At 35.0% G+C, this 26,048-nt stretch overlaps 1 protein-coding gene across 2 annotated transcripts in view; it reads left to right on the forward strand.

The window, feature by feature from the left end:
- The window catches only part of WASL (WASP like actin nucleation promoting factor), a 67,260-nt gene extending 41,665 nt beyond the window's left edge, over positions 1-25,595 (forward strand). For both annotated transcript variants that reach the window (XM_081800168.1, XM_081800169.1), the window contains exons 5-11: positions 1,992-2,015; positions 8,469-8,637; positions 9,886-9,928; positions 11,177-11,330; positions 16,375-16,895; positions 20,326-20,434; positions 22,970-25,595. In XM_081800168.1, coding sequence (XP_081656294.1) covers positions 1,992-2,015; positions 8,469-8,637; positions 9,886-9,928; positions 11,177-11,330; positions 16,375-16,895; positions 20,326-20,434; positions 22,970-23,031 — 1,082 coding nt within the window. In that variant the 3' untranslated portion in view covers positions 23,032-25,595. The remainder of the gene's footprint in view (positions 1-1,991; positions 2,016-8,468; positions 8,638-9,885; positions 9,929-11,176; positions 11,331-16,374; positions 16,896-20,325; positions 20,435-22,969) is intronic.
- Positions 25,596-26,048: the final 453 nt, after the last annotated feature.

A 26,048-nucleotide genomic window follows, 5' to 3' on the forward strand; every position in this document is an offset into this window, starting at 1 on the left:
ACTTAAAGGTGTCTTTCAGCTGGTACAGGAATTTTGTTTTATGTAGTTCCTAAACTTTTAAGCATGGTGTTTCAGAAGCAGAAAGATCAGGGAGGCCGCTGATTGATCATTGGGTAGTGCTTCATGCTAAGTCAAACTCCAGCCTCCCCTCTCTTTCTTAGATGCATGGAGTCTGACTTTTGGAGCAACAAAGAATTAGTCTGTTTTCTTTTCCTCCCAGTAGCTATTTAATACTGGAAGCCATCTATCATGTTCTCATGCCTTTACTTCTTTAGTTTAACCAGTTTCAATTTCTTACTCCTCACATGATGTAGTTTCTAGACGCATCATCCCGAATACTGTGCTCTGAATCCACTATAGATTTTTATGTCTTCTTCAGATGGTCCAGATTTGAAGAAATGACCCAGCTTCAAATACTGTGGTCATATTTGAACACAGTACTCCACAAGTAGTTTTACTAGTTGATACTAAAATACCTCTTGATTTGATTAAACACTGTTCTGCAAATGTTTCTAGCAAATACCTCACACCAGTAGCTCCCATTCTTCTTTGTTCAACCAAACTCGCACTTTTTTCATATGAATGGCTCTCAAGCCCGGTTAGTGTCTTACTTGTAAATTACTTTTTAGAACTTATCCTCTGAACTTTATATTTATCTCAGTATATTTCCATATCTGTGTTATCAGTTTAAGAAGTATTTCCTCTGTGGTTGCAGAGATAACATCACCTGGGAAATGGGAGATTGACATTCATTGACATAGATAGGACTTGCTTATGTCCAGTGTTTCAGAAAGTTACTTCATCAGACCACCAGATGGAGTAATAAATTTGTGTTTCCCATTGCCAGGATTTTTTAACTTGTCCCCCAGTTAAATCCTATTAATTTTAGTTTATGGCTGTTTATGAACTAATTATTATATCCTTATTTATGGGTATTTCTCTTATAATTTTGGGCAATTTTATATTAGAAAATCTGTGGAAATTACATTTGTTTAAAATTCTTCAACCACTTTTGAATTTCTTAAAGCCAAAATGATATCAAACTTGGTATGTAAGAGTCTGAGTGCAAAGGATTGATAGTCCTCCTCGATTTACTCCTTCCTAATCTTCTATAGCTTTTTATTATTATTTTGGTCTGCTTTAGTGATCAGATCTCTCATTACCCTTGCGCTTTCATTGAGTCCTGTAGCTTTGAAAACTCTCCATATGCTGATGCCCCCCCAAATTTGTTGACGTTTCCCCCAACCTTCAGACTTGTTTACTTCAATTGGGCATCAGAATAACCTTCAAACTTAACATGTCTGAGCAGAATATTTGAGCCATGTTCCCTAACCCCAGTTAGACCTGTTCCTACTCCTCTCCACATCTTCCCCAACTTGGTAAAAGGCTCTGCTCTGGCTTACCATGGTCTCTCGTAAATACTATCAGTGAGTCTGTTGTCTCTGCCTTCAAAAACATATCCCGGATCTATTTCTCATCACCTTTGCTGCCCCCCCCATCTAAGCCCCCATCATCTGTCATCTGGACTACCATAACTCCCTCACTAGTCTCCCTGCTGCCACTCAGTGCCCCCTATGATCTCTTTTCCACATAGTAGCCAAAGTTAACTTTTAAAAACATAGATTAGATTATGTCACTGGCCCTACTGAAAACCCTATAATAGCTTCCTATCATATATAGAATACAATCTGTATTCCTTACCATGGCCTGTGGGACCCTATATGATCCAGTCCCTGGGTCTCCTTTTTCTCTTCTGTTGGCTCACTCTAGTCCAAGCTTCATGATGTTCCTTCATGCTGTTCCCTCCTTAGGGCCTTTAAATATGTTGTTCCCTCTCTTATTTTATTCAGATGTCAGTTCCTAAGAGAAACCTTTCTTAGCCACTTATACATTGATTTAGGAATAAGACAGAATTTAGGTGAATTAATTTTTTATGTTGATTTTTGTATTGTGTATGTCTAATAATACTATTTTAATTTATTTTCTAACAGAGAAGAGACGAGACCCCCCAAATGGTAAGCTCTTTGATACAAATTATTGATCTAGAAGATTTTGGATGGTTGTTTAATCCTTTTAGAAACATGTATCATACATTAATACTTAATTTTTAATATCTGTGATCAAATACTGTAGTTTATTGTGTCATTTTAAAAATAACAAAGATGAGTCTTAGAAATGTACTATTCTTTGGCTTTTTTATAGGATGAAGGAGGACTATGTAGGGTGAAGATCACTATTACATCTTCATTCTGTATTGACAATTGATTAAGTTTAGGAACTGTATAATATTGACTTAATATCTTCCTTAAAGGTAGTAAATTTTGTGTAGCATACTTGTTCACTTCTTACTTTAAGATTTATGTTTTTTATTTTGAAATATTATTTCATACTGGTAATATGAAACTAGCCTCTGTGAGAATGAGCACTGACTTTAATGGTGTGTTTAGAAGTAATAGTAGCTGTATATTACCCTCCTTAATTTGATGATGAGCACTTGAAGTATTGAGAATTCATTTAAAAAAAACAAAAACATATATACCAGAAAGGTGTACATTCCAAAATAGAAAGGACAAAGTCCCACATCTTTAGGGCGAGATTCTTATCCTGGACTCCATAAACCCTCCCTGAAATAGTGTGGTAAATTCTTAAGTGTATATATTTTCTCTGGGGAGAGAGGATGCAGAACTTTCATCGCATTTAAATTGGGTCCCTGACCCTGTGGAGGAAAGGAACCATTGCTCCAGGAACCTTAATTATAATGGAAAATACGGCTTTTTTTTTTTTTTTAAAGCATCTCACATCCTCTCATTAGAATTTAGATAGCTTATTCCAGGAAACAAACAATATGTGACAGCTATTGGTGATTGTTAGGGTTTGTTTCTCTTAATCAGATATATTTCTGATTTTGTCCTTAAATTTGTTTTCCTGATATGAAAACATGAACCAAATATTGCTGTATTAAATTTTGGATTATTTACCTTATTATAATTTTTTTAAAAAATGACTACCTTCAGTAAGACTTACCTTGTGCCAAGTATTGTATACTTTGACTTTGTCTTTTAAGTGGAAATTTTAATACTTTTTTATAGGACTGCAGTGGAGATTAAACGAAGTAATCAAAGTACTTAGCATAGTATAACTAAATACTGGTTATGATGAAGACAATGACAACAATAATTTTAGCAGCTACTATGTAATGATCATTTACTACCAGCCACGCACTGTCCAGCGGTCTTATGAAATGGCTGCTATTATCCCCATTTTATAGAAGAGCACACAGGGGCAAAGGTGGGTAACTTGCTCAGGGTCACAAAACTAGTAAGTGGTAGAGCAGGATTCAGTCTCAAGCAGTCTAACTCCACAGCCTGGCCCCTTAATCACTGTGCTATGTCCATAAGATTTTGAAGGAGAAACTGAGACCTAGACTGGGTAAATAACATGCCTTAAGTTACACAGCTGATACGAGGCAGAGGCAAAGGAAGCAGAAGCAGCTGAGTCAGAAGTCCTTCATCTGTGAACTCTTACAGCAGTGTTAGAATTTTTTTCCCTTGTTGCATGCTCAATATTTTAATCCTTTTGAATTTATTCTGCATTCTGTAAGCATGTGTTGAGTACCAGCGGGGAAGGCTTCCTAGAAGTGGCATCTTTGGTAAAAGTAACCTGAGGTTTTAAAGTGTAGATGCTGTATAAATAATTAAAGTTAACAATATAAATACTTTATGGAGTTTTCAGTACATATAAAATGTACTTCTGCAGAGGCACCTAATCCGTGAATACACAGAATTTGGATATTCTTTTTTTTTTTTTTAAGATGTTATTTATTTATTAGAGAGAGAGCTCTGAGTGGGAGGAGGAGCAGAAGGGGAGGGAGAGAGGGACAAGCCGACTCTGCTGAGATCATGACCTGAGCCCAAACCAAGAGTCTGACACTTAACCGACTGAGCTACCAGGCACCTCATGAATTTGGTGACAGTGGTGTCTTGCAATTTTATTACTCCTAGTAGGAGAGGTACTCATAATTAAATAGAGTTTCTTTCTCTGTGATTGCTCTTGGTTTTAAATCTTTAGATCTGTAGTTTTAATCCTTTGGCACAGTGATCCCAAACTTCTTTTCATTAAATGAGAGTTTAAAAAAATAGTATCATTAAAAGGCAAAATTATATGGCATGTATTGCCAGCATTTGTATATTTCCTTATAAAATATACATATAATATGGTATTAACATATTACATACACAATAAAGGATGAAATAATTAATAGAAGTTTTCATATTTTTTTTTCCTGCAGTGCAGTCATTTGTCTTGCTCTCCCCACTATGTGGAGACTACTGTTTTGAGGGCAGCATATTACTTTTCTGCATTTGGTACACTACTATCAGGCGCAGTGGACACCTTAACCACCTTGCTGTGTCCACTCAGGTGTTTTGTCTTAAATCCGCATTTGGATTATCAGTTTAGTAGACTTTGTCAAATTGTAACTATTAAAAAGACACTTTATGTAGAAGTAACATATATTCCTGAAATGCAATTCAGTGTCTTCCTCACTAACTCCTAATCCATACATCTTTCTTTTTTCTTTATTGGTCAGTCTCACCTTTTAGCTTAGATGCTTTCCAATGATTTGTTCTCAGCTTCATGACTGCTTGACATCAGAGGCCTCTGGGCCACCTGTTTCTCAACTATTTTACCTTGGTGAGAGTTCTCTGCTTTTTATGTAATTAAGGGGAAGACTTTAGTTTGTTCTTTTAGTTCTAAAGATTAACTAGAAATGCTGTTCAGTGAGAATATTAAAAAGCCTTTTCTGTGACAGTTGTCTTTAATCAGAAAATGGTAATTTGTCATTTGACTGGTTTTTTTTTTTTTTTAAAGAAGGGAAACAGCCCCCTCCATTATATATTTACTTAGTATATGTTCTTAGGATGAGTACAATTTCATAAATGGAATAATTTAATTTTTACTAGAAGTGATTTAGGAGTATCTGTATTACCAGATCTTCCATAAACTTTATTAAAAAATGACTCCGTGCCTTACACAGGTTGTCACTTTTGAAACAAATATTTAATTGGGCTTTAGAACACCGTTTTAAACTTACTTCCAAACACCTTCAAACTCTAAAGTAAGTGACTATTGTCAACAGAAATAACCAAGTACCTAAATCCCATGATTATGTAGGAGTTTTTTTTTTCTAAATTTTGGAAGTTATATTTATTGAATGATGGACTGTTGAACTATATAAATTGAGAGAACTGATTGATAAGGAAATGATATATGATAACATTGGTAACGTTAGCATTATCAATCACCTTATGGTTTGACTTTAGTGTAAAAAGTACAGTAGTAATTAATAGGGTAGTGGACTAGGAACCAAGATAGCAGAGTTCACCTTTGCTTTTGCCACTAATTGTGTGACTTTAGATAGGTTACCTGACCCTTCTCATCCTTAGTTTTCATCTATAAGATGAAAAGTGTAGAAAAACACTCTAATTTCTCAGCTAATACTAATTTTCTGTATTCTGTATAATTTGAATTTTCCTGTATAGACTTAAGTAATGTTTTAACTAGTACTAATGAAATTCATGTGTAATGACGCTAAATAGCTAATTCAAAGGCTTTATAAACTGCGTGGCAGTAACAATATATCCACACCTCTGTTTTGGGTAGAGGGAGGAGGGGAAACAGTCTGACTACAGTATGAGTTAAACTTTGTTATTCATTCCACATACCACTTATATTTTGTTCCTGTCTTCTTTATCCTTAAACTTTCTTCAGAGATGACTGAATTATTTTCTCTAGTGAGTTATGAATCAGGCTTACAAGAATCTTAACTTTATTAAATTTCCCAGAAAAGAATTTATTAGCTTGGATAATTTAAACTATTAAACTTCACTTTACCCCATTCTATTACCATTTAAAACATCCATGGTATAATAATAACTTTTATATAACCTAAAGCAGCATAAAAATATTTTCATCTTTGTTTTTTTCTAAAAACTAGTAATAGTTTTGTTATTTTTTAAATGGTGAATCTGGTTGCTTCTTTATAGTTGCTCTTTGAACACCTATTTCAGGAGGGGTGGTAATGTATAAGGAAAGTGCCTCATTCTGATACTCCTATATCTGTCTTAAGCTAACTCTTAAATTCTATTAAGTATAAAGATAAGAGAGTAGGTAGTGTTTTGCGGCATCTTACCATGGATGGTGTTGCTGATACTGATTTGTAAAGCTAAATAATAAGAGGGAAGGCAGAAAAGAAAGGAAGAGAAGTAGAAACAGATCAGTAGATAAGCCTTTGAGTATGGCACCAATTTAACCCTCCAACACTTGAGTTCTGGGTATTCTCAATAAGTCCCCTACTTTGTGAAACTGTAGTAAACACTGAAATCTGATACCTGAACAAATTTGAAAATCCAGCCTTTATCTACTATTTCATAAGCCTTCTGTATTGCATAACTAACCTTTAACTTTTGATCCAGTCATTTTTATTATTCCTTGACACTGAATCAGCTTATTTTAATGGTCTTATCCGTATTATTCACTACCTTCCATCTTTTTCAAATAACAGTTTCTTTATTTCTTGCCGATATGAGCAATTTCCCATGGAATTTTATATGAAAATACCAATAGAACTTTTAGACACTTACATGTAAGTAGACTTTGAATATGGAGGGAAAATAGCTGAATTTTGGTGATATTAAAAATACAAATCTTTCCAAATTGTTTACTTGTCCGATAAGGTGGTAGATGGCTTTTGTAAATTTTATTTTAGCTCTATTTCATCTTGAATAGTAGAGTTGAAAGAGAGAACATGGGTTATATATAATATACCCATTTAGATAAACATTGTTCTTTCATATAACTTTAATGAATAGGCTACATTTGAGGTTTTTAATGCAGTTGAAGAAATACAGTCAAATTAGCATTTAGTTATCACCTAATATACATTAGCCTGTAATTTCTTGGGATTTCTGTTTTCCATTCTATGATTGTGTCAGGGGGCCTCAAGACCACCCCACAGCTGATTTGCTAGAAGGACTCAACAGGACCAGGCATATAGTGGGATACTCATGGCAAAGATTTACAACAGTGAAAGGATATAAAACAAAATCAACAAAGGGAAAGACATATGGGGTTAGTCTGAGGGAAACCACATACAACTTTGCCATAGTCTTCTCTCATTGGAGTCGTGGGGAATGCGTATAATTCGTCCAGTAATAAGTTGTTACAACACATGGTAAATGTTGTCTAAAAGAGAAACTCATTAGGGACTCAGTGCTCAGAGTTTATTGGGGGTTAATCACGTAGTCCTCCTCTTTCTAGCACATACCAAGATACTAGACTCCCAGAAGGAACGCAGGTGTTTAGCATTAAGCACATTGTTAGCACAAATAGTTGAGGCACAATAAGCCCATCTTATCAGGGAATGATAAAAACCCTCTTGCAATCCCATTTTCCAGATGCCAGCTCAGAGCAAATCTTACAAGCAGCCCTTTCTAAGGATGGCAGTCTCGGGCCTGCTATGTTAACTGTTTCTCTGTGCAGTAGTGGTTGCATTTTATCCACCATTTTGAAAGTTGTCATTAATATACTCATCTCAGAGGAATTTTCTAGTAAGAGGTTTTGTCAGAGAATCCTGTATTAAAATAGGAACATGTGATGCCATTAGTTAAATTTATAAGGAATTTTTAAATTGAATACATTTCATTTAGACTGTCATGCTTTTAAAGCCAAGGATATTTTTGTGAATTATAAAACAGGTTTTGTATATTATATTTAGTGTCACTACTAAAGGTGCTATTATCAATATCTGAAGATGCTGGAGATTTTCACTATTGATTCTTGTGGAAGATGAGTGTTTTGAGAATTTTTCCATCTCATTTTTGAGCCCTGTACTTCCAAAGTCAAAGTGTACGTATACTGATAGGGAAAATATTACTGGACTTATATATGGTAGTTTTGGAAAAAATAGTAGTAATAATTGTATAAGTACTTTTTTTCCCTCATGGACTAATAAAGTTGAAACAAAGAAGTAAGACTAGATTTCTGTGTCAGATTTAAAAAAAAAAAGTATATGCTCTTTTTAATTTTTATTATGCTTGTTATGTCATATATACCACTTTACCCACAAGTAATGGGATGTGTGTAAGGCTATTATAGTCAAAATTTAAGGGATTTAGACCAATTAAATTTAAATTCTTATTGAAAATTTTTATTTTCCATGAGATTTAATGTTACAAAAATGTAAGTTCTCTTTGAAATACCACCTATGCTAATGTGTTTAAGAATTTATTATAGGCTTTTGAAATTTTGGCAGTACTTTATCCATTATTTATAAAAAATTAACATGCAACTTTAAAATTTAAATATTTATATTAGTGAAGTGGTCCTACTTCAGAGAAAGATACTTAAATTATAAATTATGAATGTAATATTGTTATCTTAAATTATATCCTTTTCATATTGTTTTGCAGGTCCTAATCTACCCATGGCAACCGTTGACATAAAAAATCCAGAAATCACAACCAATAGATTTTATGGTCCACAAGTCAACAACATCTCCCATACCAAAGAAAAGAAAAAAGGAAAAGCTAAAAAGAAGAGATTAACCAAGGCAGATATTGGAACACCAAGCAATTTCCAGTAAGAGAGTTCTTTTGTTTTTCTTATCTTTTCATTTACTCACTGCTGCTCTTGGTTTTTACCTTGTTAGAAAATTTTGTTTTCTTTTTTGGAGGACCCTTACATTTATCATCTGCATACTTTTTTCGCTATAGATTTTGTTGGAGTTGGGTTTTTTTGTCTGTGTATGTGTTTTTTTTTTTTTAAGGCTATTGCTCAGTAGACTTCCTGTGCATCTTACAGTTTATTTACCCTTCTCATCAGGAAAGAAATATCAGATTAAGTTGTTTCTTTAAATAACTGTTGGACATAATGATTTCTCACTTTTTCCCTATAAATGGTATTTGGAAATTGCCTAGAGGCACTGTCTTAGTCCATTTGGGCTGCTACAACAGAATACCGTAGACTGAGTGGCTTATAAACAACAGAATTTTATTTCTATAGTTCTGGAGATTGGGAAGAGGCAGGCAAAATTTAGTGAGGTTCCACTACCTGATTAATAGACAGCTGTCTTCTAGCTGTCTTCCTCACATGTTGGAAGAGGGCAAGAGGGACGCCTGGGTGGCTCCAGTCGGTTAAGCGGCTGCCTTCGGCTCGGGTCATGATCCCAGGGTCTTGGGATCGAGTCCCACATTGGGCTCCTTCCTCAGCAGGGAGCCTGCTTCTCCCTCTCTCTCCCTCTGCTTGTGCTCTCTCTGTCAAATAAATAAAATCTTTAAAAAAAAAAAAAAGAGGAAGAGGGCAAGAGAACTCTCTGGGGCCTTTTTTTTTAAGGGCACTAATCCCATTCTTGAGGGATCCACCCTCAAAACCTAATCACCTCCCCAAATCCTTATCTCCAAATACCATCACATTGGGGATTAAGTCTCAACATAGGAATTTTTAGGGGACACAAACATTTAGTCTGTAGTAGGCATCAAACCTTTGGTATTTATTTGACATATTTTAAGCATTTTCATATACATCATTTCATTAGCTCATTACAAAATTCCTATCCTCTCATGTATATATGTTTATATTCTTCTGCTAGTTTGACAGTTGAGGAAATAGATGCTCAGACAGATTGTGCAAAAATGTTAAAACTCAGTTTTAATCCTGGCCTCCTGACTCCTCACACAGTTTTTCCCTGAATATGGGTATGTCTGTGAGAACTATTAGTTCAGCCCCAAAATTTATTGGTTGGATTGGATTTCATATATTTTATGTTTTAAATGCTTTTTATGTATTTTCTATTTTTTATTTATATGTATTTTTGGTCTACTTCTTTAGGCACATTGGACATGTTGGTTGGGATCCAAATACTGGCTTTGATGTAAGTGTCTTTTCAAGCCATAAATATTATTGCTCTAAATATGTGGTAATGCTGTGGCCTATGGGTAGATTTTTATTATTCATTTTTGTGAATTCTAGCGTTTATTTGAATGTGTTTATGTACATATACCACTGAGGTTGGAAACCTTAGTATTGTTCTGTCATTTATGGCTATGTCTGTAAAGACAAAGGTTTTATACTCCTTGGATTTATGTACTGTAATACAGGGGTGCCTGGATGGCTCAGTCTGACTCTTGGTTTCGGCTCAGGTCATGATCTAAGGGTCATGAGATCGAACCCCGTGTCGGCTCTGCGCTCAGCCAGTCTGCTCAAAATTCTCTCTCTCCCTCTCCCTCTGCTCCTCCCCTGCTTGCTCTCTCTCTCTCTCTCATAGATAGATAGATAGATAGATAGATAGATAGATAGATAGATAAAATCTTACATACTATAAAATTCTTGTGTGTTGACAGCCAAGAGAATTATTTCTGCTAACTGATCATTTTAGGGGAATATATACCAAATTACTGGAAAGTACTATAATCAAATTCTGAATATCCAGTTGTTAAATTATCTAAATCTTTTCATTCTATTCTTTTTGGCAGTTTTGTCATTATTTAATTTTTAGCACTATGAGCAAGGTAGGCAACTGCTGGCAAAAATAAGTGTTTTTAACATTTTTAATCTATTTTGGTTGCTTAAGTAATATGTATTTCACATTTGACAGATAATCAGGATTTGGAAAAATTATTTTGAAGAGAAATATTTGTGATTGGGGTCAGAAATCCTTCTGGGTTTTTTTTGTTACTAACTACAATGTTAACTCCACAACATTTATTGAATGCTTCTTTATGTTGGGCTCTGTACAGGATGCTGAAGTTATAAGGAGGTCCTTCAGATTTTCAAATTGATTTATTTTTTTTGTTTATTTGTGTTTATACCTAAATCTTATTTAGTAACAGGTGAACATTGGAGATCTGAATCAGGAATGGGTTAGTAAAACTCTAAATGAGATGCCTTCTTTTTGAAGATAGGGAACAAAAAATGAAAAATTTATTCTTTGTTCTTATCTTTTCTGTTTTTTAAATAAGAAAGTTTAGTTGGCTTATAAATAATCTAACCATGTTAAAAGTGTATAAATTTAAAATAATTTCATAAAGGACTCAGGTGAGAACTAAATTTGAATTTGATCGTGCTTATTTTTAAAAATTGGGGTAGATTTTATAGTTAACAGTTACTTTATCTTTTGTAGCTGAATAATTTGGATCCAGAATTGAAGAATCTTTTTGATATGTGTGGAATCTCAGAGGCACAACTTAAAGACCGAGAAACATCAAAAGTTATATATGACTTCATTGAAAAAACAGGAGGTGTAGAAGCTGTTAAAAATGAACTACGAAGGCAAGGTAACTTTTTTTTTTTTTTTCTATTCAGGCATTCAAATCTTTTTTTCCTTGTGAATCTTTTGAGGTCAGTTTCATGGAAGACAGCTACACACGTTCATGTGAACTTTCCTTAAGCAGAATATTTGAATTTATAGATAAGTAGCTTGGCCTGGTTGCTTTGCATTATTTTGATATAACTTAAATTTTGATAAGGTTTTTCTTATTAAAAACTCTTCTTTGCCACCTTATTCATTTGGGCTTGCTTTTCTTCTTCCTAGTTTTTGTGTACTGGAACAAAAGCTCTAGTTAAAGCATTCTTCTGAGGAATTTAACTGTCATTTTAGATTAGGGGTTTGACTTACCTGTATCTTTTTCACTACTGATGTTCGTTCGGCCTTTCATTCATTCATATATTCAGTAAACATTATTATGTCAGCACTTGTCTTCACTCAGGATATTTAGATATAAATAAACAGTTTCTGTCCTCAGAAATCTTACAGTCTAGTGTGGAAACAGATACTTAAACAAGTATATAGTCAATAACTGCTATTGTAGAAACACGGTGTTAGTTTTAATGAAACTAGTGTGATGCTAATTTATCTTATTTTTTGAAAAAATTACATTTCCAGAATGGATTTTTAATAACACCTTGGGCATAGCACCATTGTTTTTAAATGCTCCCAGAGTGAGTCACATTTACTATTAATGTGTTCCTTGACTCTCTTTTTGTCCACTGTTACCACACACTTTGGCGTTACTCTACCAGATGTCGCCTGACATCTCTCTGAGCTCTCTGAATTTATAAGTTTATAAGTCTACTCTTGACATTTACTAGACCATCCATACATCTGCCCTTACACCTGAATTCCGGTGACTAAGAGTTGACTGTATTAACTTGATTGGGTTTGTTTTTTAAACTTTATTGTGATTGCTTTTTATTTTAGCTGCTTTTAAAGCATCAAATTAGGCAAAGTCCTCAGTTGAATTACCTAAAACAAAAAAATATACAGGCATTAAAAAAACATGCTTTGGGAACAAAGTTAAATTCTTGTCATACTCAAGAACCTAACTCCCAATGTGGAATCTTTTAGACACCAAAGAATTACTTTATAGAAGGTAAATTTTTTCAATGGAAGAGTAAAAAGACTAATGATTTATTAAGGAAATGTTTTCCAGGCAGAACATATGTGTTCAAAAGTATAAAAAAAATTAGAGAAGTTTATGAAGTTGCCTTAAAAATATATTTTGTGAAAAAAAATATATATATAGTAAAATCTGCTGATCAAATCTCTTGAAACTTGTTTTGTAAAATTATGTAATCAGGTTTTTAAAAGTAGTAGACTTGTGATTTCCAACATATTTTTTGTGTGTCTGTGCAGTTGTTTGAAGGCCATTAACTCGGGTGCCTGGGTGGCTCAGTGGTTAAGCATCTGCCTTCGGCTCAGGTCATGATCCCAGGGTCCTGGGATCGAGTCCTACATCGGGCTCCCCCTGCTCAGTGGAGAGTCTGCCCACCCCCTGCTCGTGCCCACTCGCTCGCTCGCTCTCTCTCTCTCTCTCCCTCCCTCTCTCTCGCCAAAATAAATAAATAAAATCTTAAAAAAAAAAAAAATGAAGGCCATTTACTCAATAATCTGTGTATGTCCACCACAGTGGAGTGGTATGTATGTGGGATGTTATTTGACCCAGTGCTCTAAATTATGTATGCTTTGATATGTTTACTTTCAAAGAAGCTAGAGTTCATTTATCCTGCTTCCAAGCATCCAGTGAGATTATTTGTCCTCTACTCAAACTAATTTATTTCTGTATGAGTCTGAGCTCGTATTTCATCTGACTTTAGATAATTATAATGAAATTATGTGGATATTTTAAAAACACCTCTTACCCACAGCACCATTGTTTTTATTGTTGCTTATTATACTTATTCCTAGTGATTGCTTTTCACATTTGGCGTTATTTCAGTAACCTGTATAAGATATACTTAGATTTTTACATTAATTTGGGTCAGGGAGGGGGTACTTAATATAAATACATACCGTTAGTTCTACTCAGGGAGTTGTCAGTATTCCCATAAATTTAAATTTGTGTTGAGTAGCATTTTTCTGTTTGCTTTACTTTGATGAGAGTACATGAGAGCAGTTCTTTAATGTTTCCTGAATTCTGTAATACTGTATTTCTTTTAAATATTAGTTATATTTATATTGCTTTATAATTTCTATGTATAATACCTGTAAATGTCAAATATCTAGAGAATTACCTATTACTCTTAATGTTGATCTGCAATAATAATAATTTTTAAGTATATGAGTTTTTTTGTAGTATAACCTCAAGACAAGGTTTTTTTCCATAGATGCCAGTCTTTCTTCCTTTTTAACTAAATTTTGATAGTAAGAAGTTTTATTGGTTGTAACTTTTGTTTCATATTTTTCACTTTATTTCTTTTTTAGAAATCTAAGAAGTATTGTCATTGTGATTCTGGTGTTTATGGTGACTCATAGAGTTTTGCAAGTCTCTAGGCCATCAGATTTTCTCTTGGTCTGTGTGGTATCTGCTTAGCAGGCATATTTGTGCATGGAAACATCTAACTCCCATTGTGCCCTTTCCTCTCCTTTTTTAATTCTTTCACATTTTTACGTTGGGATAAGGCATGTTTTTTGCATACTTATTTTTATGTAGAAATAATATGGACTATAAAAAAAGAGAAAGTTGGTAATAGATTTTCATCATAAAAATATAGAGATGTTTCCAGTCACTTTTCAAGATCATAGAAATGCTGAACTTGTGCTGTACCCAAACTGGATGCAGTTAATAATTTACACACAGTCAGTTAAGGCTTCCTTTCCCCTAGGCAGTGATTTAATGTCCATTCCAATGAATAATAGCTAGAGTGCAAATTATTCCAATAAAGTACTTACTACAAGTTCGAAAGAACTTTTATTCTCTCTACTGAAGAAATAGATCATTTTAGTATAAAAGATTGTGGATTCAGAGTCCTCAATGAGACCATGAGAAATGATTTACTAATACTTTTTATAGTAGGATATGGTGGTTATTTTCCTTTTAATTAAAAAACAAGTAAATCATAACTATTTGAAATATAAACCTTAGACTGATTAAAATTGCTGGAAGGAGGGGCGCCTGGGTGGCTCAGTCGTTAAGCGTCTGCCCTCAGCTCAGGTCATGATCCCGGGGTCCTGGGATTGAACCTCACATCGGGCTCCCTGCTCGGCGGGAAGCCTGCTTCTCCCTCTGCCACTCCCCCTGCTTGTGTTCCCTCTCTCACTGTGTCTCTCTCTGTCAAATAAATAAAAATCTTTTTCTTTTTTAAGATTTTTTATTTATTTATTTGACAGAGAGGCAGCAAGAGCAGGAACCAGGTGGGAGTGGGAGAGGGAGAAGAAGGCTTCCCGCTGAGCAGGGAGCCCCATGCGGGGCTCCATCCCAGGACCCCGGGATCATGACCTGAGCCAAAGGCAGACGCTTAACGACTGAGCTGCCCAGGAACCCCAATAAAAATCTTTAAAAAAAAAAAATTGCTGGAAGGATTTGATGTACTGTCCCTATTCAGAGTATACGTAATACATTTATGTCATATCCTCCTGGTTTTGCTCTTTTATTACAAAATATGCTAGAAAAGGACTTTGCTTTTAGCAAGTTTAATAAGTCTCCTCACTTTGGATCCAGTGAGAGAATTGGGTGGACCTTAGCTGCAACACTCAGACCTCCAGTGTGCCTTGAATGTAAATCATAGGAACTTTCCTCTGTGATGGCTGACATCTAAGTGGGGTAACTCTCCTGTTTGCAGATATATATTATTTCTACTTTTAAAAGTTTGTATGCAAGGAGACAATACCCTGTGAGTATTGGTCTTTCTGCATATTTTATCTAATGTTTATATTTGGTAGCATATTTCCCATGATTGCCCCAAGTTAAATTAGAAGATACTTTCTTATTTCCTTTGAAATGAGGGCTTTTTCCCCCTCTCTGGTAACATTGTGTTATTGAACATCTAAAGGTACTTGTTATTTGTAGTTAGGGTTGGCATTTGTATTTTGTAAGACTGTAGAACTATCCATCAATAATATAGTTTATATCAGTAAATACAAATGGTTTTTATGAATTCTAGGATTTCTCTACTCCTAAAAATAGTTAATTTTTCTCTCCAGTCTTTAAATGAATGGAGAAGTAATGAAGTTCATTATTATGTAAATTTGTGTATACTGTTGGTAAAATCATGCCTCCAGAAATATAATAAATGTGTACCTTGAATTTTTTCCTTGTTATATCTTACATTTTTACTTAAGTAGAAAAAGAATGTGAATATGATTAATACCAGAATAGTCTTAATATTTTATTAATAACTTTGGTTTTTCAGTGTGTAGAAATTCTCAGTTAATTTATTAATAGTTAGTTGTGTCTTCTGAATAAGTAGTTGAATATTTCACCTGAGTAAGCCTCCCTAACTGCCATCACTAGAATTACTGACCATCTTGTATAGAAAATAGAAGACATAAAATATAAACATAAGGTGGCAAAGGTTTAAATTTTAAAAGAAAAAGTATTCAATTTGGGTTTAGCTCAGATTAACTTGAATAAACTCTGGTAGGTTATGCTACATCAGCTATTTAATTCTGAATGTAAATTAATTTTATAAAGTAACTAAAACTCAGTTCTTTAAAGAGGGAAGGTATCCATTAATTTTTATGAAAATGTTAAATAATGCTAATTGACCAGTGTTTAGTTTTGTTGTGATATTTTTGTTATTATTTAAGAAAGTGCTTATTCCCTTACCTTCAGAAGTGATGCTGATTCCTAAAAACTAAATTCTACAGTTTTAGCTAATATTTTTCAAGAAACGACAAGAAGGTGATCTTCAGTTGAGTATTCCCAAATAGAATGATATCATCTGTGCTTACATATCTTTGTAAAATAAGATACAAAGATGAGGCCTTTGTTTTTCCTCGTATAGTTTTTTTTTTTATATATGTTGAAGTAAGTTTTTTTTTCCAGTATGATGTTTGTGGGGGGAAAAAGTATGCTTTCTTTTTTTCTGTTTTTATTTCAGCACCACCTCCTCCACCACCATCTAGGGGAGGGCCGCCTCCCCCTCCGCCCCCTCCGCATAGCTCAGGCCCTCCCCCACCTCCTGCCCGGGGGAGAGGCGCTCCTCCTCCACCACCGTCTAGAGCTCCCACAGCTGCACCTCCACCACCGCCTCCGTCCAGGCCAGGTGTAGGAGTCCCTCCACCGCCGCCAAATAGGATGTACCCTCCTCCACCTCCAGCCCTGCCCTCCTCAGCACCAGCAGGGCCTCCGCCACCACCTCCGCCTCTGTCGTTGGCGGGGTCAGCAGCACCGCCCCCGCCCCCACCCCCGCCCCCCCCACCGGGGCCGCCACCTCCCCCTGGCCTCCCTTCTGATGGTGACCATCAAGTTCCAACTCCTGCAGGAAACAAAGCAGCTCTTTTAGATCAAATTAGAGAGGGTGCTCAGCTAAAAAAAGTGGAACAAAACAGTCGACCGGTATCCTGTTCTGGAAGGGATGCACTTTTAGACCAGATACGACAGGGTATTCAGCTGAAATCTGTAAGTAATCTGTTCTTTTCAGTTTAGACTATCTGTCCTAATGGAATTTTTAAAGTAATTTATAAGACAACTTGGAAAGTCTTTATTTCACTTTTTGCTCTTTCTCTTGGTATTCATATTTTTAACCCTTTGCATTTCTGATATTTTTACATATGGTAAAACACACACATTTATACCTATTACCAGTGTAACCCATACTTCTGTAATCGAAATATCACCCCAGAAAGTTCCCTCATGCCTCTTTCCAGTTAGTCCCCCTTTCAAAAAGATCACCAGTCTGATTTCTGTCTCCGTAGATTAGTTTTGCCTGTTCTAGAACCTCAGGTAAGTGGAATATTCCAACATGTTTGCTGTTGTTCTAGACTTCACTTCTGAATAAAATTTGCTTTAAATTTAAAGAAAAATCTTCAAACTATAGAGAAATAAACTCTACTTATAGACCAATTGTAATCACCTTGGTAAGTTCAGACCATTACCTTTATGAAAACTAAACTGTATTCTAAAGTTCCTGTGTTCTGAAAGTTAGATTAGTAGAAAATCCGACTCTGCAGAAAAAGGAAAGAAATCTCTGTACTGGATGAGGCAGAAGTGGGCAAACTGGTTTTTTTTAAAGGACCACATAGTAAATATCTTAGGCTTGCAGGCTATGTGGTCTCTGTCACAACCACTCAGTTCTGGTGTTGTACCACAAAAGCAGCAGCACTGACGATGCATGATTGGATGGGCATGGTTGTGTTCTATAAAGCTTTATTTAGGGACACTGAAATTTGAATTTCATATAATTCTCACGTGTCACAAATATTATTCTTTTGATTTTCTTCCAGCCATTTAAAAATGTAAAACTCATTTTTCACTTTAAAAAGTTCTACAAAAATAGGACACACTAGATTTAGCCCATGGGCAATAGTTTGCTGGCCGCTTTTCTAGAACCTAAACTGCCAGCGTTGACATACTTCCTTCTGAGACTACATGTAGTCTGTCAGTTCCAACAGGAACATTTGCTCTGCGGGGCTTCAGACAGGTAATGGACGGTAGATTTTTCTATGCAGTAAATAAAGATGAAAGAAGGGGATTTTGATTGAAAATTATTTTGTGACCTAGGGAATTATGGTAACTTTCTCAATCACCGAAACTTTAGCTAGGAAGAGAATGGTGGATAGGGAACACAGCTGATTGAATGAAAACATTTAAACATTGGCATAGCACAGATTTAAAAAACTCTGATCTTTAAAATGTATCTAGAGCTTTTTCTTACCATATGATTAAGCTGTGAGCAGTTGTCTCTGCTCCCTCTCCCCCTTTAGTTTAGACTAAAGGTTTCTCAGGAACAGTTGAAGAATTTTGAACAGTTGTTAGTGGGAAGAATTAGTGTCAAAATGACCACAGCCACGGTGAATAACAGGTTTTAATGGAGTCATTTTCAAGCTTGCAGCTTAGAATCTGTGCCACTTAATGTGTCCCTCATCCCCACATCTGCCACTCGTAACTTACCTTTTGTTTCTCTTTCCTCTCTCTTCCACAGTCAACTTTGTTTCTTTCTCTCATTTGCTGATACTAATAAGGTGTTATATTTAATGAATTAAGTTGTGTCCTCTTTTTTTAATTTAAAAAGTTGCCGAATTAAATTCCGTCTTTATTTTCCCCATCATCATTTCTTCCCATCCCAACTCTCTCCCTGTCCGAAAAACCCTGTAAATTGATCTCTGCATTTCTTTTAGAAAAAGAAATGTGTGTTCCATTCTAAGTGTAAGCCATCCTTACCCTAAATAATCACCTTTTTCTTTTAATTAACTGCAAAGTAATATCCTGGAGGGCATGAATCAGTGAATTATTAGCATGCTATATATGTGATCTGAGTCCATAATTTTATTTCCTTTTTAAGAAACCATTCTGTGGTTGAAATTTCTCTGTTTCTTTAACAGTCTATATAAATCATTTGTTCAGTGATGAAAATTACTAACATAAGATCACAGATTTACTATAAAGAGCTGGCAGGAAAGGTGTAAGTATTCACTTACATATCTTTTGAATTCTGTGTTCATAGTACCTCGGACAGCACCATGTCTAAGTCAGTGCTTTAGAAAACATGTTTATGGCAGTGTCGTGCTCCTGCAGTGCTCCCTGCCTCGTATTACCAGCTTGCTTAAGGGGAGTCTGTTTCTCCTTATTGCTGCTATACTTCTTTGAGAGCCTCATGCTGACATTCAGAGCTCTGAAACTATTTCTGTTGTCTTTTTCATTTGTGGCATTTCTATACCAGTAATAGTTAACATCTGGTCTCTAAAAACCTAAATACTAATGAATGAGTCAGTATTTTATGGGGAATTACTTTGACTATTTTTAAAAGAAAAAGATCTGTAAATCCAGAAAGACAAGTAGTATTAGGAGAAGAGTTGTGAAGAACAAAATAAGAAGTTTGCCGTAACAAAGTAATTTGGCGGGGGCCGGGGGGGGGGTGGTAGGGGTGGAGAATGACTTAGAATTGAAATGAAACAGCTGTGTGATTTCATTTTTAATTATACCAGTATTCTACCTTTACAAAGGTAATATAATTCCAGAGACGAAATTAACAAAATGAATATTTTGTATAAATGACTGTTCATTTTAGTCAAAGTACACTTAGAGGAGTACTTTCTAAATTTTTTTTCCCTGAATCTCAACAGATTTCCTGTATTCTCTCTTTTTTAATGAGAGTTAGAATCAGGGAGTATTTTGTATAGAAATTAGATTTTAATGAGACCCCTTGAGGTTGATTTTTTTTTCCCCCTTGAATGTAGTTTATACTAGATAGAAGTACTTTAGTTAGGGATAGTTGGTTGCCTTGTGAGGTAGGTATATTTTGAAAGCTACCTAACTGATCTCCTTAAAGAGATTAACTCCTCATAATGCTATGAGAAAGAAAATTCATTTTGAGTTAAAATTACATATAGGTATAAATATAGTATATAAGGTGATAAGCTTGTTAGTAAAGCTGAGTTTTTCTAGGAGAGCAGAAGTCTCTTCATTTGCTCTTAGATATCTTAAGTGTCCTCACCTAACAACTCCAGGGATCTGGACATTACCTTAGTTTTGTTAAAATTATGTTCCTTGATAATAGTTTTAAAGTTTCATCAGCTAAGGCTTTGTGTTCTAGAATGAAAATGAACAGAAGTAATCCATCTGCAAGGACAAGTATTATTTAGGGAAGGGTTTGTTATTCTAATAACAAATGTGTTGTTGGCTTTATACATTAAGGAGTATATGAATAATTATTTTAAGGCAGCAGTTTATTTCTTCCTAACTTGGTTAATCCTGTCCTGGGTTTGTGTGCTCTTTTTTATCCCTTTCCTTTTTTTAAATAGGAAGTGATTCTAAAAACGTAAGACTTTCTGGAGACAAAAATTTTTTGCTAAGAATTTATTTCTAAATTTTGCTAACTTTCTTTTCCAAGGTATCTGATGGCCAAGAGTCTACACCACCAACACCTGCACCCACTTCAGGAATTGTGGGTGCATTAATGGAAGTGATGCAGAAAAGGAGCAAAGCCATTCATTCTTCAGGTATATTTACATGTACATATGTGTATTTAATTTTAATATTTGAAGTTCTATTTTCTTTTGATTTTATGATAGTCTTTGCTAGCTTTTCCCCTGCTGTTGAGTAACACTGATGTGGATTTTAGGACAAATTTTTAAAAGTTACTGCCACTGTGACTAGTCTGTCTGAAGCTTAATGGATTCCAGGACACCATAGCCATAACCATAAACTGGAAGAACGACTTCAGAAAAATAGCAATTTCATTTCCTATACTGGAAATACTAATAGAATGCCTGGCAACTCTCTAAATTAGGCTTGAGATTCTGGATCTCATTCCTGTGACATTCTTGTGACATGAGAAATTCAGGTTTCCCTGATTTGTGAGAATCAGGGCTGAGAAATTGGGTTTTCTGGGATTTGCTAAAGAATTTTAAAGTTTTTTGTGTCCTCTTGTGATTTCCTAAAAGGTTTATTTGAATAAACTTGTCCCTATTCTGAGGCCATTATTAAGCATATGTACACCACCATATAAGTGGATATTACTTTCAAAAGAGAAAGCAATGGGTCTTGATATAACGCTTGAGGTTTACTAAAGAGCTTCCCCAGCATGATGTACCAGAATCAGATCTCTGTTCTTATTAAATCTATTATTTACTCTCTATCGAGCTCAATTTTCTTACTTGTTATGTGGAGAGAATTCATGAATCATGATTGATATGAAGAATAAATAAAATAATATGTAACTAACCAGCAGATTACTTAGCACATAGTAAGTGCTCAATAAATGTCATTTTTCTTCTCTTTGTTTCTCTGTAAGAATGTGGATATCTAGGATCTATTACCAATATTTATTTTCCTTAAATAGACATATTTATTCTTGTACTGTGTGATAAAGAGAGAATAGGCTATTTCATTCTGCAAATACTTATCATGGAATAATAAAAAAAAAAAAAAAAAACCCTGCATTCATGGAGCATGAATGGATGCATTCCAGTGAGAGACAAACAGTAAACAAAGTTAGGAAAATATATGTTAAATGGTCATATGTACTAAGGACAAAAATTAAGCAGAAAGGGAGATATAAGGACTTAAAGGATGTGGGAGGGAAGTTCATTTTGAAATAGGATGAGGCCTAACTGAGGTGACATTTGAAAAAAGACCAGGAGTTTAGGGAGTAAGCCATACAGAAAACTGGGGAAAATGTGTTCATTCAGATGGAAAGAACAGCAAATGCAAAGTCCCTGAGGTTGAGGAACATCAATGAGGCCGGTGTGGCTGAGGAAAGAATAGGAAGGTAATGAAGTAAGAGAGATGGTAGGAGGCCAGTAGTAAGGCTTTGGAGGCCATGAATGTGATGGGAAGCCACTGGAAGGTCCTTAGCTGAGGAATGGCAATGATCCAAGCAAGAGATAGCAAAAGTTTGAATCAGATTGGTAGCACCAGTGAGCTGGGGTTGGATACTAGGTATATTTTGACTGTGGAGATCCTTGAGTTTGCTGATGGGTTGGAAGTGAGGTTTGGAAAAAAGAAAGGAGTGAAGGATGACTCCCAAGATTTTTGACTTGAGCATGAAAGGGGTGAAATTTTCATTAACAGAGTGGGGTAAGATTTAAGGAGGAGCAGGCTTGAGAGGAAAGATCAGGAGATTGGTTTTTGTAAATATTAAATTTGAGATACTTACTAAAAATTCAAACGTAGATGTTATGCAGGCATTTGGTTATGAGCCTGGAGTTGAGGGGCGAGGTCTGGACTGTTAAAATAAATTTGCATGTCATTAAAATAGGCGTGGTATTTAAAGTTACAGAATGGGATGGGATCATTAAAGAAGTGGATGTGAATAGAGAAGAGAAGGTGTAATAAGGTCTGAAGGCTGGAGAGTGAGTGTCTTAGAAGCCACATGAAGTGTTTGAAGGAGGATGGAGTGATGATCTGGGTCAAATGTATGTGATCGGACAAGAAAGCAAGAACAGGAAATTGAGCTTTAGCTTTAGCAACAGTAGGTTATTGGGGACCTGGAAAGAGCAATGTCATTGGGTTCAGGAGAGAATAGGAGGGTAGGAAGGGGAGGCTGGGTATTTGGACTGCCTGCTCTGTTCCTTAGTGGCTCAGTGTCCTCAGTATCAACGAGTTTCCTGCCTATCACTAGAATTATAACTGGAATTGGTAGCTGAACAATCTGTCAGGTGTATTTTTTACAACTTTTCTTTAAAAATAGTCATTAAAGGGGCCACTCTTGGATTTGAGATGTGTGAAAATTCAGAGAGGCCAACGCAAATGTGGGTTTTCATATAAAGAAACACTGGTTGAAATTCACTACATAGATACTACGGAACGAGAACCCAAGTCTTCTGACTCCTGTTCTAATCTTCATCTGACCATCCTACTCTTTAGATGTATTTTATTTGATTCATTTTAAATTGTCCTAGTAACCAGATTCCTCCAGAATTGAATGGTTTTGTTTCAGAAGTTAAATAATTGGAGGAATCATCCAAGAATCATGTAATGTTATTTTATTTATACATATGTTTTGATTGTTTGCCTTGGTGATTTTTTTCCAGATGAAGATGAGGATGAAGATGACGAAGAAGATTTTGAGGATGATGATGAATGGGAAGACTGATCTATATATTATATATATATATTTTTAAGGTGAAATACTAAACACTACTTTCTGTCTATGGATTCTGTAAAATTATCATGTAAATGTTCTACCAATTTGCTGTATATTTTTGTTGCCTTTTTTGCTTTTTTTTAATTAATCTGTGCAATACCTCATTTAATCTGTAAAGGTTTGTCAAAATCCTCTACAAAGCTACTCCCTTTTATTGTGTGCAAGTTTACACCAGGATGCTCACTTAATTTGTGAATATTTTTCATTCCATCAACAAGGGAGTTTAAATATTATATGTGAGACTGACAAAAACCTTAATGTAATTTAGTTATAATGCCAGAAGGAAAAACACTATTTTCATACCCTACTTTTTCTGTACCTAAATTTTCTTATTAAAATCTAGTATAGCACTACATTCTTTTTTAAGTGATACAGACCTTAGTTTATTTAGCCCCTTCATTTTGAACACCATGCTACATGAATGTTGAAGCTGACACATTGCACAGTTCTCTAGACATCACTACACTGATGCAGTTTCTCAAGTTGTAGCAGTATGCTCTGCATAATGTCACTACAGAGACGCTAGTTGGGAAAATCAGTAACACACCTCTTGTAACAGTATTGCCTGTTCTTGTACAGAAGTGGTATTTGGAGGCTGGAATCATAAGGAGACCTTGCATACCTGTACTTGACTGAGATTATTTTTATGCTATAGCAAATGTGTCAGGCTCTTTTTAGCAAAAATTTAAAAATATTTTTGGTATTACTCTTAAACAGTAGTTTAAGTTTTTGCAGTTTGGGGGATTCTAGGGCTAATATTCTACATGAACTGAAGGAGGCTATACATTATGGTTACTTCAGTATCTAGTTAAATACACTATAAAAATCAGAACATTATAAAAATGATGTGGAATTATTTTTATTGTGTAGTCTGTATGGATTGAGGTATTCAGAAATACCAGCCATACAAATCGAATCTAGCTGGCAAAGGTAAACGCTGTAATGCTGAACCTCTTACGCTATTTAAAATTTTTTTTTATAATTTCTCAAGGTTTTTGTCAAATGTCAGGTGAAGGGTTACATTTTTCTTAAAAGATTGGTGGTCCCAGTGTCATATTTCTTGAAACACATAACTGAATGATAGATTCTTTTTTTTAAATAAAACTTTACAACCTGCACATTTGTTATGTATACTAAATGATGTGTTAAAATTAGGGTTTCCTTGCCTCTCTACAATACACTAATCTGCCTAAAGGTGGTTGTTTTCATATTTATAGTGCTAATTATCATACCTACCTACTTTAAATTTTAGGTAGGAAAACGATCTGATTTAAATACAGACACGTATTTTTCTCACATTGAGTCATATGCAGAATGTAGTTCCAAATGTATTTCAGTACTATAATCACAATATCCAACTAAAAATTAAGCTCTCTAGAATTGTACCGACCAAAATCTAGTATTTGGCATGATCTTGACAGGCTGGACCTGCAAGATATGGCTTGAATTTTAACCAGTTATCACATAATCTCTAATGATCATGCATCTAGTTATCATAAATAATTTAAAAGGTTTTGTTGCTGAAAGCAGTAAGTGGTGCAGTAAGATAGTTAAGTTATTCAAAGAATGTTACCTTTCTTGCAAGAGTAATTTAAACACATGGGAAAGATTCTAGACTTTTTTTTTTCTTGCAAAAACAGTGCCCTCTGCTGCTAGAAACCTTTTTCTGCTTACTCTCATTTTTATCGTGGCTTGAGCTCAGTGACACTTGAGTCTGGTGTGGATGAGGCTGGACAACTACTAACCAATAGAGTTAGGAATTTGTGCAAATGGTAAATAGAACATTATAATTATTTTAAGTAATATTAAGCATCCTCCTTTTTTTTTCATTTGACATCATAAAAAACATTTTAAATATCCTAGAAATGTCTTTAAGGTAATGCCAGTTTAAGATCTCTCTTAACTTTTGGCCAAGGAATTCAGGGTTTTCCAGCTAACTTCGGTATGATATTTATCAGGAGCTGCTCTGAATAAAAGGATATCAATTCTTTGAGTTGGAAACAATTTTAAACATGTAATATGAGTATAAAATTTGCCAAAGGTAATTGAGTTTATTCTTCTTGAGGAAAAAAAGGCTTTCTGTTATTGTTGTTGCACAAAGTCTAAATTACTATTGGTTGAAACACAGCAGCTGTGGAGTTCAGTCCAGGCATGAAGACTAAGTCCACTGTAGATGTAAAGGTTGCATGTTTCGGTCCTCCACCACCTTGCACTGTGGGCAGCACTGTACCTGTGCGTTGTCTGAAAGCCTCCCATATATTCTGCAGCTAAATGATTGTCTGATAGCCTTCGCATTTAACAAACAGCATGAGGCTTTTTATATGCTACGTGATAGACAATTTCAGCTAGCCACATATTGTATGTGTGAGATTCATAAAGACTTTTCAATCATTCGTTTCCATTTATCAACTGAAATTTTGTTTAGTATGTGAATTTTTTTGAAATGTATAGTGATAGGATGTTGCACTGGTGGCAATTCATCATGGAGCATAATAAAATTAATTTGACCCAAATAGGCTAAAATGCTGTGTTTTTCTTTATTGTGAAGAGATTAAAATGGATAAAAACATTTTTTTTTAACTGTAGATTATAGTAAAGGGTACACAGCAGTGAATGATGATGGTTGAAGTTTTCAGCAGACTGCATGCCCTGAGAGAGTGTGCCATTAAATAAACACGGTGAGCAAAAAGAATGTTACACCCTGTTCTGCTGGGAAATGGGACAGCTGCTCAGCTCCCTGGAAGCCACTGCTGTGGTATACAGAGCATTCACATTGCAAGGTCAAACTGGAGCTGTTTGGCATACTGAAAATGTTGCAGTTCCCTAAAATCAGAATGATACTGCAGTTTACTGGTCATTTCAGTAAAAGCTAAATACAGCAGTTCATGTGGGACTTAAATAGTTCTTAATCAATGGTATCAAAGATGGTACATTAAACAGGAACCTCAGTTTTGATAAATAGAATT

The sequence above is a fragment of the Leptonychotes weddellii genome, chromosome 12 (genome assembly GCF_054177405.1).
Source record: "Leptonychotes weddellii isolate Sample4059 chromosome 12, ASM5417740v2, whole genome shotgun sequence".
In the NCBI taxonomy this organism is placed as follows: domain Eukaryota; kingdom Metazoa; phylum Chordata; class Mammalia; order Carnivora; family Phocidae; genus Leptonychotes; species Leptonychotes weddellii.